This window comes from Eretmochelys imbricata, chromosome 2 (assembly GCF_965152235.1).
Source record: "Eretmochelys imbricata isolate rEreImb1 chromosome 2, rEreImb1.hap1, whole genome shotgun sequence".
NCBI lineage: Eukaryota > Metazoa > Chordata > Testudines > Cheloniidae > Eretmochelys > Eretmochelys imbricata.
The window spans coordinates 145,278,829-145,300,214 of NC_135573.1; the positions used below are offsets into that span (position 1 = coordinate 145,278,829).

Sequence of the window (21,386 nt, forward strand, 5' to 3'; positions counted from 1 at the left end):
GAAGCATCGTGGGAAGGGCCATTCATGGTCCAGGAGCGCCTGGGAGCTGTTAATTATCTCATAGCATTCCCCACCTCCAACCGAAAGCCTAAGGTGTACCATATTAATTCTCTAAAGCCCTTTTATTCCAGAGAATTAAAGGTTTGTCAGTTTACAGCCCAGGGAGAAGATGATGCTGAGTGGCCTGAAGGTGTCTACTACGAAGGGAAATGTGCTGGTGGTGTGGAAGAGGTGAACCTCTCCATGACCCTTGGGCGTATGCAGCGACAGCAGATCCAGGAGCTGTGCACTAGCTACGCGCCAACGTTCTCAGCCACCCCAGGACTGACTGAACGGGCATACCACTCCATTGACACAGGTAATGCTCACCCAATTAGGGTCCAACCTTACCGGGTGTCTCCTCAAGCTAAAACTGCTATAGAACGGAAGATCCAGGATATGTTACAGATGGGTGTAATCCGCCCCTCTGAAAGTGCATGGGCATCTCCAGTGGTTCTAGTTCCCAAACCAGATGGGGAGATAGGTTTTTGTGTGGACTACCGTAAGCTAAATGCTGTAACTCGCCCAGACAACTATCCAATGCCCCACACAGATGAACTATTAGAGAAACTGGGACGGGCCCAGTTCATCTCTACCTTGGACTTAACCAAGGGGTACTGGCAGGTACCGCTAGATGAATCTGCCAAGGAAAGATCAGCCTTCATCACACATCTCGGGCTGTATGAATTTAATGTACTCCCTTTCGGGCTGCGAAATGCACCCGCCACTTTCCAAAGACTTGTAGATGGTCTCCTAGCGGGATTAGGAGAATATGCAGTCGCCTACCTTGACGATGTGGCCATATTTTCGGATTCCTGGGCAGACCACCTGGAACATCTACAAAAAGTCCTTGAGCGCATAAGGGAGGCAGGACTAACTGTTAAGGCTAAGAAGTGTCAAATAGGCCTAAACAGAGTGACTTACCTTGGACACCAGGTGGGTCAAGGAACTATCAGCCCCCTACAGGCCAAAGTGGATGCTATCCAAAAGTGGCCTGTCCCAAAGTCAAAGAAACAGGTTCAATCCTTCTTAGGCTTGGCTGGTTATTACAGACGATTTGTACCGCACTACAGCCAAATCGCTGCCCCACTGACAGACCTAACCAAAAAGAAACAGCCAAATGCTGTTCAGTGGACCGGAAAGTGTCAGAAGGCCTTTAACAAGCTTAAAGCAACACTCATGTCTGACCCTGTACTAAGGGCCCCAGACTTTGACAAACCGTTCCTAGTAACCACAGATGCATCCGAGCGTGGTGTGGGAGCAGTTTTAATGCAGAAAGGCCCTGATCAAGAATTCCACCCTGTAGTGTTTCTCAGCAAAAAACTGTCTGAGAGGGAAAGCAACTGGTCAGTCACTGAAAAAGAATGTTATGCCATTGTCTACGCTCTGGAAAAGCTACGCCCATATGTTTGGGGACGGCGTTTCCACCTGCAAACCGACCATGCTGCACTGAAGTGGCTTCACACCGTCAAAGAAACTAACAAAAAACTTCTTCGGTGGAGTTTAGCTCTCCAAGATTTTGATTTCGACATCCAACACATCTCAGGAGCTTCTAACAAAGTGGCTGATGCACTCTCCCGTGAAAGTTTCCCAGAATCAACTGGTTAAAATCGTCCTTGAGATGTGGAAAATATTGTTAGTCTTTATGTACTTGGTAGTATATTTAGAGGTGCATGTGTCTTATTAACTCTGTTTTTCCTAGAGCTCCAGGAAGAAATCCCAGCCAGTGTTTCACTCTAGCTGAGATTTGGGGGGGCGTGTCATAAATATAAAGGGAAGGGTAAACCCCTTTGAAATCCCTCCTGGCCAGGGGAAAGCTCCTCTCACCTGTAAAGGGTTAAGAAGCTAAAGGTAACCTCGCTGGCACCTGACCAAAATGACCAATGAGGAGACAAGATACTTTCAAAAGCTGGGAGGAGGGAGAGAAACAAAGGGTCTGTGTCTGTCTGTATGCTGGGTCTTTGCCAGGGATAGACCAGGAATGGAGTCTTAGAACTTTTAGTAAGTAATCTAGCTAGGTATGTGTTAGATTATGATTTCTTTAAATGGCTGAGAAAAGAATTGTGCTGAATAGAATAACTATTTCTGTCTGTGTATCTTTTTTGTAACTTAAGGTTTTGCCTAGAGGGGTTCTCTATGTTTTTGAATCTATTTACCCTGTAAGATATCTACCATCCTGATTTTACAGGGGGGATTTCTTTATTTCTATTTACTTCTATTTTCTATTAAAAGTCTTCTTGTAAAAAACTGAATGCTTTTTCATTGTTCTCAGATCCAAGGGTCTGGGTCTGTAGTCACCTAGGCAAATTGGTGAGGCTTTTTTACCAAACCTTGTCCAGGAAGTGGGGTGCAGGGTTTTGGGAAGTATTTTGGGGGGAAAGACGCGTCCAAACAGCTCTTCCCTAGTAACCAGTATTAGTTTGGTGGTGGTAGCGGCCAGTCCAAGGACAACGGGCGTGGGGATATTTTGTACCTTGGGGAAGTTTTTGACCTAAGCTGGTAAAGATAAGCTTAGGAGGTTTTTCATGCAGGTCCCCACATCTGTACCCTAGAGTTCAGAGTGGGGGAGGAACCTTGACATTGATGTAGGAGGAAACTGGAAAAATCCTAGGCAATTTGCCTTGGCAAACTATTTATACCTGATTGTGTTTATATTGAGCTTTAGGAACTCTAGCCACAATTGATCTCACATCACTGCAGCTCGACAGTGCTAGCACCTTGTGGAAGTGCTCGTGTAGAGCAGTGGTAGCAGGGAGGATTTGATTTAAATTGACTCAGTTTGGATTTCTACATAAAAATGCATTCTTGTTGGTTGTTATAACCTTAATACATATTCTTCACAACTCAGAGATAGATGAAGATTTCATTTTTAGAAAGTACACACTGTACATTTTAAAAGTGATTTATTTTGAAAACTTTTCAGATTAGTTTTACAGCTATATCAGAAAATGAATGATTGTTTGGTTATTTCATTTACCAAAGGTAACTGAAGCTGATATTTATGAAGTCATTGGGAGGTGAACTATCTCCAATTCAACAGGTTAATCATTAATATTTGGAGGATTTTCTTGCTGTGCTGTATTAGGAGGAGAATATCACCAGACCGACATTTAAATTGTTTTATTTAACTAAAACAACGTTATGTATTCTGTTCTTCAACAGCAAACATATAATATTTTAACAAAACAAGCATATGAAGTTTTGAATTTAGTTAAACATTCAAGTTTTTTAAAATCAGGTTGTTTTTGTTAAAATTGTTTTTAACTAAATTATTTTTATCCACCCTGAGTGGTAGAGATTTATCACTATGTCCTAAGTCTGGAAGAATTGCCTATAATTTTAAGGAGTCTACTACAAAAGGAGTAGGTTTAATCAGTTTAATTCTGCAGTTGTCATTATCAGCCTCCAGCTACTTAGTCTAGTCCAATCGCTCCATGCCACGTATCAGGGTGGATAAAAATCAATTTAAAAAAAAATCAAGAAAATCAGATTTCTTTTTATTTAAATCGGATTTTTTTGATACAACACTTTTTGAGGAAAAAACCTATCTAAAGATAGTTTTAATTACAATACATTATAGCTCAAAGATATCTCATCATGGAATAGAGATTATAAATTCTAATTCTATAGTATGAGACCACATATTCATGTTTTGTAAATGAGTTCCAATAGTTCATGGATTAGGGACCCAATCTTATGGGGTTTCAGGGGCTTCTGTTTAGATTATTTAGGCTAATCTTTCTATCCACCCAATGGGACTTAGCGCTCAGTCTAGAAGATATCATCAGAGGTGCTTAGTTTTGCAGTTCTCAAACTGGATTTGTGTCGCCAGAGATAACATACTTTTTAACAGCAAAAATGTTTTAAAATAAATAAATAAATACATAATATACAGAGGTAAGAAATAACAAACCTCAATCCTATTGTCCCTCTGCAAATTTGTGTACACAAAGTCAATCCCCTACCTCTCTCTAAAAGTGCAAAGTTTCAAAAAGTTCGATGAATAGAAGATTGTTGGGGGAATAGATCTGGACACGGAGAAGAAGTCTGGAGATAAATGCGAGAAGGGAGGAACAAGTAGTAGAAACAATAGTGAAACTGAGCAGCATATTGCAGAAGTCTTGAGGTCTTTCTGAGTGTAACCTTCATTGATTTGAGATCTACCATACCAGTCTCTCACTAGAAGGGAAAACCTATAATGGCAGCGGCCATAAAAGAGACTCAGTTGGGAATATTTTAATGAAGTTCCTCTACATGTGGGTAAGACAGGCATGTGTGCACAATGCAAAGAGTACAACAAAGAAATGCAAGGCCTGGTTTCCCGAATGAAACAACAACATGAGAAGTGTTCCTTCTCAGGAGGAAGCTGCATTGAAGATGATGAAAGGAACATGTCTGAACATGCAGGATCTTCAGGTTGGTAAACGTTTTATTTCATGCTTCTTTCTTAAAGACTGCCTGTCTTCCTTCTGGATTATTCTTGAATTCTCATGTTTGAGCAAAAAATATAGTTGTTACTCTATGGTACTATCGTTTTAGATGCAGTTGTGATAAAAAAATAAATAGCTGAAATAGGCAGATCTTCCTTTTACAATTTCACTTTTAAAGTAGTACTGAGTGCCAGTAAATGCAACGAGTAATACTAAATGAGCAGTATGATGATAATAGTGAAATAACTGCATTGACTTATTTTGTTTAATCATAGCCCTGGTCTACACTAGGACTTTAGGTCGAATTTAGCAGCATTAAATCAATGTAAACCTGCACCCGTCCACACAATGAAGCCCTTTATTTCGACTTAAAGGGCTCTTAAAATTGATTTCCTTACTCCACCCCTGACAAGTGGATTAGCACTTAAATCGGCCTTGCCGGCTCGAATTTGGGGTACTGTGGACACAATTCGACGGTATTGGCCTCCAGGAGCTATCCCAGAGTGCTCCATTGTGACCGCTCTGGACAGCACTCTCAACTCAGATGCACTGGCCAGGTAGACAGGAAAAGAACCGTGAACTTTTGAATCTCATTTCCTGTTTGGCCAGCATGGCAAGCTGCAGGTGACCATGCAGAGCTCATCAGCAGAGGTGACCATGATGGAGTCCCAGGATCGCAAAAGAGCTCCAGCATGGACCGAATGGGAGGTACGGGATCTGATCGCTGTATGGGGAGAGGAATCCATGCTATCAGAACTCTGTTCCAGTTTTCAAAATGCCAAAACCTTTCTCAAAATCTCCCAGGGCATGAAGGACAGAGGCCATAACGGACCCGAAGCAGTGCCGCGTGAAGCTGAAGGAGCTGAGGAAAGCCTACCAGAAAACCAGAGAGGCGAACGGCCGCTCCGGGTCAGAGCCCCAAACATGCCGCTTCTATGATGAGCTGCATGCCATTTAAGGGGGTTCAGCCACCACTACCCCAGCCGTGTTGTTTGACTCCTTCAATGGAGATGGAGGCAATACGGAAGCAGGTTTTGGGGAAGAAGAAGATGATGATGATGATGATGAGGTTGTAGATAGCTCACAGCAAGCAAGCGGAGAAACCAGTTTTCCCGACAGCCAGGAACTGTTTCTCACCCTGGACCTGGAGCCAGTACCCCCCGAACCCACCCAAGGCTGCCTCCTGGACCCAGCAGGCGGAGAAGGGACCTCCGGTGAGTGTACCTTTTAAAATACTATACATGGTTTAAAAGCAAGCATGTGAAAGGATTACTTTGCCCTGGCATTTGCGACTCTCCTGGATGTACTCCCAAAGCCTTTGCAAAAGGTTTCTGGGGAGGGCAGCCTTATTGCGTCCTTCATGGTAGGACACTTTACCACTCCAGGCCAGTAACACGTACTCGGGAATTATTGTACAACAGAGCATTGCAGTGTATGTTTGCTGGCGTTCAAACAACATCCGTTCTTTATCTCTCTGTGTTATCCTCAGGAGAGTGAGATATAATTCATGGTCACCTGGTTGAAATAGAGTGCTTTTCTTCAGGGGACACTCAGAGGAGCCCATTCCTGCTGGGCTGTTTGCTTGTGGCTAAACAGAAATGTTCCCTGCTGTTAGCCACAGGGAGGGGGGAGGGTTGAGGGAGTAGCCACGCGGTGGGGGGAGGCAAAATGCGACCTTGTAACGAAAGCACATGTGCTGTGTATGTAATGTTAACAGCAAGGTTTACCCTGAAAAAGTGTAGCCACTGTTTTATAAAATGTGTCTTTTTAAATACCGCTGTCCCTTTTTTTTTCTCCACCAGCTGCATGTGTTTCAATGATCACAGGATCTTCTCCTTCCCAGAGGCTAGTGAAGCTTAGAAAGAAAAAAAAACGCACTCGAGATGAAATGTTCTCCGAGCTCATGCTGTCCTCCCACACTGACAGAGCACAGACGAATGCATGGAGGCAAATAATGTCAGAGTACAGGAAAGCACAAAATGACCGGGAGGAGAGGTGGCGGGCTGAAGAGAGTAAGTGGCGGGCTGAAGCTCAAATGTGGCGGCAGCGTGATGAGAGGAGGCAGGATTCAATGCTGAGGCTGCTGGAGGACCAAACCAGTATGCTCCAGTGTATGGTTGAGCTGCAGCAAAGGCAGCTGGAGCACAGACTGCCACTACAGCCCCTGTGTAACCAACCGCCCTCCTCCCCAAGTTCCATAGCCTCCTCACCCAGACGCCCAAGAACGCGGTGGGGGGGCCACTGGCCAACCAGCCACTCCGCCACAGAGTATTGCCCCAAAAAAAGAAGGCTGGCATTCAATAAATTTTAAAGTTGTAAACTTTCAAAGTGCTGTGTGGCATTTTCCTTCCCTCCTCCACCACCCCTCCTGGACTACGTTGGTAGTCATCCCCCTATTTGTGTGATGAATGAATAAAGAATGCATGAATGTGAAGCAACAATGACTTTATTGACTCTGCAAGCGGTGATTGAAGGGATGAGGGGAGGGTGGTTAGCTTACAGGGAAGTAGAGTGAACCAAGGGGCGGGGGGTTTCATCAAGGAGAAACAAACAGAACTTTCACACCGTAGCCTGGCCAGTCATGAAACTGGTTTTCAAAGCTTCTCTGATGCGTACCACGCCCTCCTGTGCTCTTCTAACCGCCCTGGTGTCTGGCTGCGTGTAACCAGCAGCCAGGCGATTTGCCTCAACCTCCCACCCCGCCATAAATGTCTCCCCCTTACTCTCACAGATATTGTGGAGCACACAGCAAGCAGTAATAACAGTGGGAATATTGGTTTCACTAAGGTCTAAGCGAGTCAGTAAACTGCGCCAGCGCGCCTTTAAACGTCCAAATGCACATTCTACCACCATTCTGCACTTGCTCAGCCTGTAGTTGAACAGCTCCTGACTACTGTCCAGGCTGCCTGTGTACGGCTTCATGAGCCATGGCATTAAGGGGTAGGCTGGGTCCCCAAGGATACATATAGGCATTTCAACATCCCCAACAGTTATTTTCTGGTCTGGGAATAAAGTCCCTTCCTGCAGCTTTTGAAACAGACCAGAGTTCCTGAAGATGCGAGCGTCATGTACCTTTCCAGGGCCATCCCACGTTGATGTTGGTGAAACGTCCCTTGTGATCCACCAGAGCTTGCAGCACTATTGAAAAGTACCCCTTGCAGTTTATGTACTCGGCGGCTTGGTGCTCCGGTGCCAAGATAGGGATATGGGTTCCGTCTATGGCCCCACCACAGTTAGGGAATCCCATTGCAGCAAAGCCATCCACTATGACCTGCACATTTCCCAGGGTCACTACCCTTGATATCAGCAGATCTTTGATTGCGTGGGCTACTTGCATCACAGCAGCCCCCACAGTAGATTTGCCCACTCCAAATTGATTCCCAACTGACCGGTAGCTGTCTGGCGTTGCAAGCTTCCACAGGGCTATCGCCACTCACTTCTCAACTGTGAGGGCTGCTCTCATCTTGGTATTCATGCGCCTCAGGGCAGGGGAAAGCAAGTCACAAAGTTCCATGAAAGTGCCCTTACGGATGCGAAAGTTTCGCAGCCACTGGGAATCGTCCCAGACCTGCAACACTATGTGGTCCCACCAGTCTGTGCTTTTTTCCCGAGCCCAGAATCGGCGTTCCACAGCATGAACCTGCCTCATTAGCACCATGATGCATGCATTGGCAGGGCCCATGCTTTCAGAGAAATCTGTGTCCATGTCCTGATCACTCACGTAACCGCGCTGACGTCGCCTCCTCGCCCGGTATCACTTTGCCAGGTTCTGGTGCTGCATATACTGCTGGATAATGCGTGTGGTGTTTAATGTGCTCCTAATTGCCAAAGTGAGCTGAGCGGCCTCCATGCTTGCCTTGGTATGGCATCCGCACAGAAAAAAGGCGCGGAACGATTGTCTGCCGTTGCTCTGACGGAGGGAGGGGCGACTGACAACACGGCTTACAGGGTTGGCTTCAGGGAGCTAAAATCAACAAAGCGGGTGGCTTTACATCAAGGAGTATTTCAGGCAGGACTTCACGGAGGGTTCCAATAAGAAATGGTGTACCTAAGTTATTGTTCTTATTGGAACAAGGAGGTTAGCCTGGCCTCTGATTGATACATGGCTAGATTTACCCCGCTGCACCTTCTCTGTGAGTGACTGCAGTGTGACCTAGAGGAATGAGTCCCCTAGACGGGGGAGGAGGCAAATGAGTACAAAACAAATCTGGTCTATTTCTTGTTTTGATCCACTCCATCTATCTTTTACATCTTTGGCTGGCAGCAGACGGTGCAGAAGGACTGCATGCCATCCACATCTCATGGCTACTCAGCAGAAGATGGTGCAGTAGGACTGCTAGCCATCCTCATCTCTTGCCTGCCCGGCAGAAGATGATGCAATAGGACTGCTAGCAATCTGTATCGCCTGCCTGCTCACCATAAGACAGTTCAATAGGACTGACTGCAGGACTAAAGAGAATGACTTGGTCAAGTCACTCCAAATTTAGTCCCTGCGTCCATGTCTGCCCAGGCGCTCCCAGCTGACGTGGCCAGGAGCACCTCGGACATGACGAGGATGGCTACCAGTCGTACTGTAAAGTCTGCTGCCAGAAGGCAATGGGTTGCTGCTACTGTGTAGCAATGCCGTACCGCGTCTGCCAGCACCCAGGAGACATACGGTGACGGTTACCTGAGCGGGCTCCATGCTTGCCGTGGTATAGCGTCTGCACAGGTAACTCAGGAAAAAAGGCGCAAAACGATTGTCTGCCCTTGCTTTCACGGAGGGAGGGATGGAGGGAATGGGGGCCTGACGATATGTACCCAGGACCACCCGCGACAATGTTTTAGCCCCGTCAGACATTGGGATCTCAACCCAGAATTCCAATGGGCAGCGGAGACTGCGGGAACTGTGGGATAGCTATCCACAGTGCAACGCTCTGGAAGTCGACTCTAGCCTCGGTACTGTGGAAGCACTCCGCCGAGTTAATGCACTTAATGCACTTAGAGCATTTTCTGTGGGGACACACACACTCGAATATATAAAACCGATTTCTAAAAAAACTACTTCTATAAATTCGACCTTATTCCGTAGTGTAGACAATACCCATAGAATCATAGAATATCAGGGTTGGAAGGGACCTCAGGAGGTAATCTAGTCCAACCCCCTGCAGACCACCCAACAGAGCAGATGTCGCAGGCAAATTGCTGGATAAAGTGTATGAAAGAGAAATTGAGCAGTGTGGAAAAGGTCTAGAGAGTGAAATTGTTAACCTGAGTCTTGATGGGTGGAGCAATGTCCAAAATGATCCTGTTGTATGTGCTTGTGTGACAACAGAAGAAGGAATGTCGTCCTTACAAAACCAATTGATACACCAGGAAATGCACACACAGCAGAATACTAACAAGAAGTAGCAGTAAAAGCTATAACAAACTGTGTTAAAAAATTTCAAATGTCTAGTATGCAGCTTGGTCACAGACAATGCTGCGGATGTATTCAAGATGAGAAGAAATTATTTAGAAGAGAGTCCCAAGCTAATAACATATGGTTGCAGTGCTCATTTGATGCATCTCCTAGCCAAAGACTTCAGTGTTCCAGAAATAAAGGCTAATGTTGTTGAAATTGCAAAATACTTCGGTAATAACCACTTTACAGCAGCTTCTCTGAAAAAAGTGGGAGGAACCAAGCTAACTCTCCCACAAGACGTGCAATGCAACTCAGTAGTGGACGGTTCTGAGCACTATATCAAGAATTGGCCTAATCTGATGACAGTTTGTGAACAAAATCGTGAAAAAATAGATGGCACTGGCACAGCCAAAGTTCTCAATATTGGGCTTAAGAGAAATGTTGAACACCTGCTGATTACCCTGAAGCCTATTTCTGTAGCCTTGAACAAAATGCAGGGAAATAGCTGTTTTATTGCCAACGCTGTTGAAATTTGGGAGGAACTGAGTGAGATCTTAAAAAGAGAAATATGCAATGACAGAGTTAAATTACAAACATTAAAAAAACGAATGGGACAAGCACTATGTCCAGCTCATTTTCTTCCAAATATTCTCAATACTCGGTACCAGGGTCAAACCTTAATGGATGAAGAGAAGGAGTTGGCTATGACATGGACATCCAGCAATCATCCCTCCATAATGCTGACTATAATAAACTTCAGAGCTAAGGGTGAAACATTCAAGAAATATATGTTTGCTGATGATGTTTTAAAGAAAGTCACACCAGTGAACTTGTGGAAGTCACTTAAGCACTTGGATTCAGAGACTTTTGAAGTGATAATCTCACTTTTAACAGCAGTAGCTTCTTCTGCCGGTGTAGAAAGAATATTTTCTTCCTTTGGACTAATTCATTCCAAATTGAGAAATTGTTTGGGACCTGAAAAAGCAGGAAAGCTTGCTTTTCTTTTCCAGATTATGAACAAACAGGAAAATGAAGGTGAAGACAACTGAGTTAGCTGCAGAAGCCAGTATTTTAAGTTGCTCATGTTGACCTGGCTGACCTATTCGATTTATTTTTTTTTAAATATTTCATTTAACTCTTTTAGTTAAAATCAATTTTAACAAAAACAAACCTAATATTAAAAAAACTTGAATGTTTAACTAAATTCAAAAATTCATATGCATTTTTTATTAAAATATTATATGTTTGCTGTTGAAGAACAGAATCCAGAATATATAGCATTGTTGTTTTAGTTAAATAAAACAATTTAATGTCTGTCTGGTGATGTTCTCCTCCTAATACAGCACAGCAAGAAAATCCTCCAAATATTAATGATTAACCTGTTGAATTGGAGATAGTTCACCTCCCAATGACTTCATAAATATCTGCTTCAATTACCTTTGGTAAATGAAATAACCAAACAATCATTCATTTTCTAATATAGCTGTAAAACTAATCTGAAAAGTTTTCAAAATCAATCACTTTAAAAATGTATAGTGTGTACCTTTTAAAAATGAAACCCACATCTATCTCTGAGTGGGTTTTAACAACCAACAAGGTTATAAGGTTATTAAGGTTATAACAACCAATAAGAATGCATTTCTATGTAGAAATCCATGATTAAATTGAGTCTTCCTAACTAACAATTTAAATCAAATCCACCCTGCCATGTATACACCTTATTTCAGATCCTTTCCTCCTCCTTGGTACTCAATTTTTGAGAGAAATGAGAAGCAAGTTCAAAATAATCAAATATTTTAAATAAGACACAGTGCTCAAACTGATTTAGATTACCATTTTTTAAATAATTAAGTGACTTTCCCCAATAAATGCTTACATTAAAACTCTGTGCTTGTCTTTATAGACCTAGCACAGACAAGAGCTGAATATGAACATATATTATTCAAAACTAATCAGTCTTATGATTCACACAGCAGACATTTTATTAAATGCAATGTATTGTTAGATTATTAAATGTCTTATTTTTATAGTTTGTTTGATATATACAGGTGATTTTGATAGATTACATACAGCCTTCAGATTGATTTCTGAAAGTTTTTGTATGCATTTTGTCCTATAGGAAGAAGCTGGAGTTCAAGGGGCAGAGGACTGGAGTGGTTATTTGTACAAACTACCTAATGTCTCATTCACTTTATAGGGTGCTTTAAGCAATCACTTAACATTCCTTAGAAGTGACAATTAACATACTCGGTTAAGAAAGGAAAAAATGAAATTGGCTATGCTATCGTTAGGTTAGGAGCTTTTAATAATTATTCCTTACAAATCTTTCAGACCTTATGTAATTTCTTAAGAGGGAGGGAAGATCTGAAGCCACCCCTTTGATCCATACCCTACTCCTAATGAATCAGCTTTATAACTAGATATAGTGTTTAACTCTTCATAAATGTTGGTGGTTTACATGATAATGTTCTAAATATGGCCCCAAACCTACACATGCACAGTTCCATTGAGTTCAATAGGAATAGCTACATTCATAAAGTTACTGTAAAGTTTTTGCATGATCAGGACTTGTATCATGATACACTATCTCTTGGTCAGCAACTAGACAGCATCTTGATTATTTGTATTACCATAGCACTAAGGAGTCCCAGGCATGGAGCCAGACCCCAATGTGAGGTGCTACACAAAAACAGAACAAAAAGATTGATGTAATCTCTTTGTGGCAGGGACTAATATAATACAAGACACAACAGATGGATATAGAGAGATTGAGAGGGGATGTTAGGATATAGATATTCAGGCCTGTCTGTAAAGTCCTATACTCTAAGAATTTAGGTGTATTCTTATCACTTGGCTAGTTATAGAGGTACAAAAGAGAATCAAAATCACTGTCTGCCGGTGTAAGGGCCTTCTCTTACTGTGACAGTCTGAGGCCCTGTTCTTAGGCTAAGGCCTTTGGCTAAGCAACAGAGGCAGCCATAAGCTGGGAAGCGAACGGTCACATCCTCACATTCCAAACTAATCACATTGAAATAAGGTGCTATTGGGCTGTTAGGAATACAATCCTGTCCTGATAGTGCCTATCACCTCCAGAGAAAGGGAAGTGCCGAGAAAATGTAAAAGGAAACTTACTTTGATAGCATCCTGTCTGGCAAGAACTCACTTATCAATAGCTGGGATGTGAAATCCTCACTTCTGTATTGTTTTGTCATTATAGTTCCCACTTTGCTATTGTTTGTCTGTATAATCTCTGTCTGGTTCTGTGATTGTTTCTGTCTGCTGTATAATTAATTTTGCTGGGTGTAAACTAATTAAGGTGGTGGGATATAATTGGGTACATAATCATGTTACAATATGTTAGGATTGGTTAGTTAAATTTCAGGAACATGATTGGTTAAGGTATAGCTAAGCAGAAGTCAAGTTTTATTATATAGTCTGCAGTCAATCAGGAAGTAGGGGGGTGGGGCTGGGGGCGGGCATGCGGGTGGGGGAAATGGGAACAGGGAATGGGGGTAAGGAAACTGGAATCATGTTTTGCTAAAAGGGGAAATGGGAACAGGGAATGGGGCTGGGGAAATTGGAATCATGTTTGGCTAAGGGCAGGAATGGGAACAGGGACACAGGTGTAAGGCTCTGTGGTGTCAGAGCTGGGAAGGAGGATACTAAGGAAGGAAACTGGAATCATGCTTGCTGGAAGTTCACCCCAATAAACATTGAATTGTTTGCACCTTTGGACTTCGGGTATTGTTGTTCTCTGTTCATGCGAGAAGGACCAGGGAAGTGAGTGGGTGAAGGAATAAGCCCCCTAACAGGGGAGTACAAGGAGATCAGTGGAACAGTTTTGGTCACCATGATAGGCTGCAATTTCAGCCCCCCCGTAGTCTAACTGTTGTCATGTTGTGAGGCTGCCAGGGAACTGGTTATGGTGCCCCGATTTTCAGGGTAGAGCTGTACTGATACTGTGAATGCCCCAGCTATGCTCCTCTCCATGTCCCCTGTGTCATAACTGAGTGTGGAGAGGCTGGATGCATCAGCTAAGGAGTTCTCAACTGAGCGGATCTGGCTGCTTTCTGGCCCTCTTGTACTCTGCAGGCAACATAAAGGGTCCAAAACACAACTATGAAGCCAATCCTCTGTTTTTTAAAAGCCCAGTATTAACTGAATTACTTTAGGGGGTTAATATAGATATTTCTCTGGAGTATTTCCATCCCAAGTATTCCAATATTAATTGCTAACGCATCCAATTTACCAAGGCTAGTGATATTTTTAAAACCAAGACTGGACGTTTTTCTAAAAGCTATGCTCTAGGAATTATTTTGGGAAGTTATACGGCCTGTGTTATACAAGAGGTCAGACTAGATGATCACAGTGGTCCCATTTCGCCTTGGAATCTATGAAAATTAGAATTGTTTTTATTGTTTCAGCTGAGTGAAATGTAAGTAGTAAGCAAGCAACAATTACCTGCAAGTAAATTTGATTTTAAGCATTCCTTTAGGTTTCAGAAAAGTGTTTTTAGTAACAAAGGCAATGAAAGGAACATTGGGCAGGGTCCTCCTCTAATGACTCAATTCAACTGAGTTATGCCAACTTATACCTGCTCAGGAAATGGCCCTCATTTTTTTTAACATGCTATTCTCCCTCTGCCATTTCTTAAAAAGCCCCATAAGATTAGGATAAATTATTTTATTTTAAAATGCTTTCAGTAATCCAAATGTAAAGTTATCAAAAGAAAAAATACTTCAGAGTCAACATTTTTGTATGGCTACATATAAAACCCTCTTATATCTTTTTGTTCTAGAAATATTTTTACACCCTAGAATTTGAGACTCAATAGCAGATAATTTAGAGGAAAAGTGAAGAAGAGGAGATTGAAATTTTTAAATTTTGAAAACTTACTGATGATGATGGTGTGCCCTGGAACCTAGGATGAAAAGTGTGCATATGGCAAAAGCAGCACTTTCAAAGGTGCAGCTGGCAAGAGCAAATCCAAACCATTCAAGAATCTCTCCAAAAAAGTTGGCTCCAGTTACATATTCAAACAATCCTCCTAAAGAACACAACACATTATTATTATTCGATGCAAGGAGAGCTACAATGGCACCTGTAACTGTAGTAATAGTTGAATCAGGAAGGGCTGGCTAGATTTCCTTTATTAACCCCATTTGTGGTGAAAGAATTACTTCTTTGCAAGGTTTCTACTATGAATGAGTTTCTTTTGGGCTAAGCAGTTCTGAAATCTCAACTTTCAGACAATTTTCGTAAATTACTAAAGTATGGGCAAAATAAGTTAACTGATTACAGAAGGCTTTGTGCCTACATACATCGCTATTTTACACTGAAAAAAGCTGACTGTTCCATCTACAAAGAAGTCTTTTTGTATTGTAGAAAATTCTAAAATGGTTGAATTATTCATATTTGTGTGTGCTGTAGGGGCCCAGCCTTGCTCAGTTAGTGAGACTACTCCCAGTAGTAACAAGAGCAGGAAATGGCCCTAATTTTTCCCTCTAAGGTTAACAAGCATATCTACATTCATAACGGTGCAACACATAATACAGAGTATTCTAGACATCAATTATGTTGGTACCGTAGGCTCTTATGACATATATTTCTGAAAGTAGGAATATAGATATATAAGACTGATAAATGACTTCAAAACACCTGTAATAATTTACCATGTCAGTTTGCAAGCAACCAGACAAAATATATTATAAGTGACGAGCAGGACAAGCTATTCCACTGCTATCTTAATAGCTATAAAAACTATACAAAACTTCGTTGATCATAAAAAAATCATAAATTCTACTACAAAACACAGTTTTCATACCATCATAGAATATCAGGGTTGGAAGGGACCTCAGGAGGTCATCTAGTCCAACCCCCTGCTCAAAGCAGGACCAATCCCCAACTAAATCATCCCAGCCAGGGCTTCATCAAGCATGACCTTAAAAATATCTAAGGAAGGAGATTCCACCACCTCCCTAGGTAATGCATTCCAGTGTTTCACCACCCTGCTAGTGAAAAACTTTTTCCTAATATCCAACCTAAACCTCCCCCACTGCAACTTGAGACCATTACTCCTTGTTCTGTCATCAGCTACCACTGAGAACAGTCTAGATCCATCCTCTTTGGAACCCCCTTTCAGGTAGTTGAAAGCAGCTATCAAATCCCCCCTCATTCTTCTCTTCCGCATACTAAACAATCCCAGTTCCCTCAGCCTCTCCTCATCAGTCATGTGTTCCAGTCCCCTAATCATTTTTGTTGCCCTCCGCTGGACTCTTTCCAATTTTTCCACATCCTTCTTGTAGTGTGGGGCCCAAAACTGGACACAGTACTCCAGGTGAGGCCTCACCAATGTCGAATAGAGGGGAACGATCACGTCCCTCGATCTGCTGGCAATGCCCCTACCTATACATCCCAAAATGCCATTGGCCTTCTTGGCAACAAGGACACACTGTTGACTCATATCCAGCTTCTCGTTCACTGTAACCCCTAGGTCCTTTTCTGCAGAACTGCTGCTGAGCCATTCGGTCCCTAGTCTGCAGCGGTGCATGGGATTCTTCCGTCATAAGTGCAGGACTCTGAACTTGTCCTTGTTGAACCTCATCAGATTTCTTTTGGCCCAATCCTCTAATTTGTCTAGGGCCCTCTGTATCCTATCCCTACCCTCCAGCGTATCTACCTCTCCTCCCAGTTTAGTGTCATCTGCAAACTTGCTGAGGGTGCAATCCACACCATTCTCCAGATCATTTATGAAGATATTGAACAAAATTGGCCCCAGGACCGACCTTTGGGCACTCCACTTGATACCATCTGCCAACTAGACATGGAGCCATTGATCAGTACCCGTTGAACCCGACAGTCTAGCCAACTTTCTATCCACCTTATAGTCCATTCATCCAGCCCGTACTTCTTTAACTTGCTGGCAAGAATACCGTGGGAGACCGTGTCAAAAGCTTTGCTAAAGTCAAGGAACAACACGTCCACCGCTTTCCCCTCATCCACAGAGCCAGTTATCTCGTCATAGAAGGCAATTAGATTAGTCAGGCATGACTTGCCCTTGCTGAATCCATGCTGACTGTTCCTGATCACTTTCGTCTCCTCTGGGTGCTTCAGAATTGATTCCTTGAGGACCTGCTCCGTGATTTTTCCAGGAACTGAGATGAGGCTGACTGACCTGTAGTTCCCAGGATCCTCCTCCTTCCCTTTCTTAAAGATGGGCACTACATTAGCCTTTTTCCAGTCATCTAGGACTTCCCCCGATCGCCATGAGTTTTCAAAGATAATGGCCAATGGCTCTGCAATCACATCCGCCAACTCCTTTAGCACTCTCGGATGCAGCGCATCCGGCCCCATGGATTTGTGCTCATCCAGCTTTTCTAAATAGTCCCGAACCACTTCTTTCTCCACAGAGGGCTGGTCACCTCCTTCCCATGCTGTGCTGCCCAGTGCAGTAGTCTGGGAGCTGACCTTGTTCGGGAAGACAGAGGCAAAAAAAGCATTGAGTACATTAGCTTTTTCCACAGCCTCTGCCACTAGGTTGCCTCCCTCATTCAGTAAGGGGCCCACACTTTCCTTGACTTTCTTCTTGTTGCTAACATACCTGAAGAAACCCTTCTTGTTACTCTTAACATCTCTTGCTAGCTGCAACTCCAAAACTTCCTGATTTCACTCCTGCATGCCCGAGCAATATTTTTATACTCTTCCCTGGTCATTTGTCCAATCTTCCACTTCTTGTAACCTTCTTTTTTGTGTTTCAGATCAGCAAGGATTTCACTGTTAAGCCAAGCTGGTCGCCTGCCATATTTACTATTCTTTCTACACATCAGGATGGTTTGTCCCTGCAACCTCAATGAGGATTCTTTAAAATACAGGCAGATCTCCTGGACTCCCTTCCCCTTCATGTTATTCTCCCAGGGGATCCTGCCCATCAGTTCCCTAAGGGAGTCAAAGTCTGCTTTTCTGAAGTCCAGGGTCCGTATTCTGTGTCAGGAACCTGAACTCGACCATCTCATGGTCACTGTCTCCCAGGTTCCCATCCACTTTAGCTTCCCCTACTAATTCTTCCCGATTTGTGAGCAGCAGGTCAAGAAGAGCTCCTCCAGCACTTGCACCAGGAAATTGTCCCCTACACTTTCCAAAAACTTCCTGGATTGTCTGTGCACTGCTGTATTGCTCTCCCAGAAGATATCAGGGTGATTGAAGTCTCCCATGAGACTTCCTTTTACTGTTCTTGCAGCTGTGTATTAGCAGAGTTACTAATGTATTCTGCAGGAATTATTTCACAACGGGAAATAATTTTTTCCCCAGCTGACAGTGATTTTTATGTAAGAAGGCCTTAACAGAGTGGACTGTCCCACTGAGGGCTAGGACGCTTGGGGCCAGCCAGCCCTATTTAGTTATCAGACCCAGCTGGTATGGAATCAGGTCAGGTGTTTGGTTTCTGTGATTAGCCCTTAAGTAGAGAGAGGGGCTCCTGGGTCCTGGCCTCTTGTTACTATTTATGGTTGCTGGGGAGTATTTGCTTCAGGTTGGGGGGCTGTCTGTAAGTGAGGCCTGGCCTGTCTCCCAAGATCTGTGAGAGTGATGGGCTGTCCTTCAGGATAGGCTGTAGATCCATGATGATGATCCTGCAACCACATACCACACAACAAAAACACTAACCCAGGAACCTACCCTTGCAACAAAGCTCGTTGCCAACTGTGTCCACATATCTATTCAGGGGACACCATCATAGGGCCTAATCACATCAGCCACACTATTAGAGGCTCGTTCACCTGCACATCTACCAATGTGATATATGCCATCATGTGCCAGCAATGCCCCTCTGCCATGTACATTGGCCAAACCGGACAGTCTTTATGTAAAAGAATAAATGGACACAAATCAGACGTCAAGAATTATAACATTCAAAAACCAGTCGGAGAACACTTCAATCTCTCTAGTACAGACCTAAAAGTGGCATTATTACAACAAAAAGACTTCAAAAACAGACTCCAACGAGAGACTGCTGAATTGGAATTAATTTGCAAACTGGACACCATTAAATTAGGCTTGAATAAAGACTGGGAGTGGATGTGTCATTACACAAAGTAAAACTATTTCCCCATGTTTATTTTTTTCCCCCTACTGTTCCTCACAGGTTCTTGTCAACTGCTGGAAATGGCCCACCATGATTATCACTACAAAAGGTTTTTTGTTTGTTTTTTTTCTCTCCTGCTGGTAATAGCTCACCTTACCTGATCACTCTCGTTACAGTGTGTATGGTAACATCCATTGTTTCATGTTCTCTGTGTATATAAAATCCCCATACTGTATTTTCCACTGCATGCATCTGATGAAGTGAGCTGTAGCTCACGAAAGCTTATGCTCAAATACATTTGTTAGTCTCTAAGGTACCACAAGTACTCCTTTTCTTTTTACAATGTATAGTCATTCCAAAAAAAAGTAGCAAAATGTGTATGGTTTCCACTGTTTTTGCATGTACGATTCACCTAACAGTACACCTTTATTCACATGCAGATGTCATTCTCTCATGAATTCTCTCATGTTGCTAGTACCTACGTTTGAAAATGTGGTACAAAGCCTACTAGAAATCCTCGACAAATGCCTGTAAAGCAGTGGCCAATCTGGTCACAGAGTCCCACAAGTACACATTCAATTAACTGCTTCCAAGTTTTGAAATATGTGAGAGCCAGAATTTATGAGAACTCAAAAGTGTGATATTTCTATTTATAAATGATAGCCTTTTTGAATAGTACCAAACTGTTTTCAAAGCGTCATTTAGTTAGATTAATACAATGTTTAAAATCTGTATCCTAGTGGGATACCTTAGAAATTAAGTTAGTGCCAAACTCTCCACAATTTTACTCTTCTGAATGACAGTTTAGTCCTAAGTATTTTACCCACTTAAACCACAGAATTCATTTGCTTAAAGTTTGGTTAAAAAACAACACCTCACTAGGAAACAGGAATAAAAGAATCTCAGGAGAATAGTCAACTTTACTGTTTTAACTCTGGCCCCTATTGAAAGAGACAAGGTATTAAAGAGTCCCAAATTGTATTTCACAACTGTGTGAGCCTAAAGTCAACTCTTCACTACTGGGAATTAGAAGTAAAATAAATAAAAGGATTCTCGCACTCTTATTCATTTAGAAGAGCACTGACTCAGATAGTTCCATTGTCATCAGTAAGAGTACTCAGATGAGCAAATGCTATTCAATTTAAGGGAGGCAAAAATCAGGGAAAAAGTTTTAAAACTGTTTTCTTTAAGTAATAAAAATGAAACAGGTATCAGAAAAGTACAGTGGATGCCAAGCACAGTACTTACTTTTGACATGAAAATTCCTTACATCACATCTTGGTTTAAAGTTGTTGATTTTATTTAGGTAAATACATTTTTAAAAACAGCATCCTTCTACCTGTGCAGCAATTAACCTCTCACTTCTTTTGCAAAACTTTATACATTGATCGTTTCATAGCAAGCCTGCAATCAAGTCCTGCGTGGGTACTTTATTCACAACTGTCAATGTTAGAGGGTAATCTCAAAATTCAAATAAGAAGAATGATTGCCAAGGAAAGATTGCAAAATGATTGCAAAAGATGGTTGCAAAATTCAGTGGAAAGGCTTGTTAATTCTCAGAAGAGTGAATAAACACATTAACAATAACTGTGAGAAAGCAGTGCAGAAGTGGAGCGTCTCAAAAAACTGCAGAGCAACAAATATTAACAGACCTTGGGTCATCACTAGGTTACTAGACTCTACAAAAGCAGCCTTTTGCTCTGAGGCAGTTACACAGAGATAGGCAGGGTTTTTACGGTGTAGTCAGATCGTTTCCCTTCATTTAGAGTAATAAAGGCAATTTCTTGTTTCAGGAAATACGCTTGAAAATCCTCTTGCCATTGGTTTCCTGATCTTGATATTTGTTATGTCCCTGAGCAATTTATGTCCTTTAAATACAATAGAACCAAGTTCTGAGACATTCCTTTGCAATTTTAAATTCCTTAACTTTTTACTCACCTCTTGGTATTTTGTAGCCTGTTTCCCCTGGTTTTCTCAGATTTCTGAGAATGTGATCAGAATAGATATTAATTGCCATGCCACTCAGCCACCCTGCAAAACCTAAAGAAAAAGAGTCAAAGTAATAATATTAAAATACTGGACTGAAAACACCTGTTTTAATAGAACAAACTATGGTTTATACAAACAAGTAACCCTACGTTTATATAAAAAAACATAAGCAGTAGTGTACCTCTAACTCTACATGAACCTGTAAATCCATCGAGCAGTTCTGGTGACACTGTAAAGTATGGCCCCAATCCTTCAAAGAACCAATTGCAGGATTGGGAGCTATGAAAACAAGTACAGAAGGCTTTATTCTTACCACTACCCCAGATTTAAATTATACTTTTAATATACGCATATGTTCTCACACCCATATTGATAAACTGAACTGCTCAAATAAACTAACATTCAAAAAGATGTTAAAGAAATTAATCCACATTGATCACTGTCTAAAAAGCATGCTTTAACCTTC

At 42.3% G+C, this 21,386-nt stretch overlaps 1 protein-coding gene across 2 annotated transcripts in view; it reads right to left on the bottom strand.

Annotated features, from left to right (window-relative positions):
* SRD5A1 (steroid 5 alpha-reductase 1) overlaps window positions 1-21,386 on the bottom strand; it is a 59,977-nt gene that overhangs the window by 11,723 nt on the left and 26,868 nt on the right. For both annotated transcript variants that reach the window (XM_077810815.1, XM_077810814.1), the window contains exons 3-4: window positions 20,870-20,971; window positions 14,749-14,899 (exon numbers count right to left, since the gene is read on the bottom strand). In XM_077810815.1, the coding sequence (XP_077666941.1) occupies window positions 14,749-14,899; window positions 20,870-20,971 (253 nt within the window). The remainder of the gene's footprint in view (window positions 1-14,748; window positions 14,900-20,869; window positions 20,972-21,386) is intronic.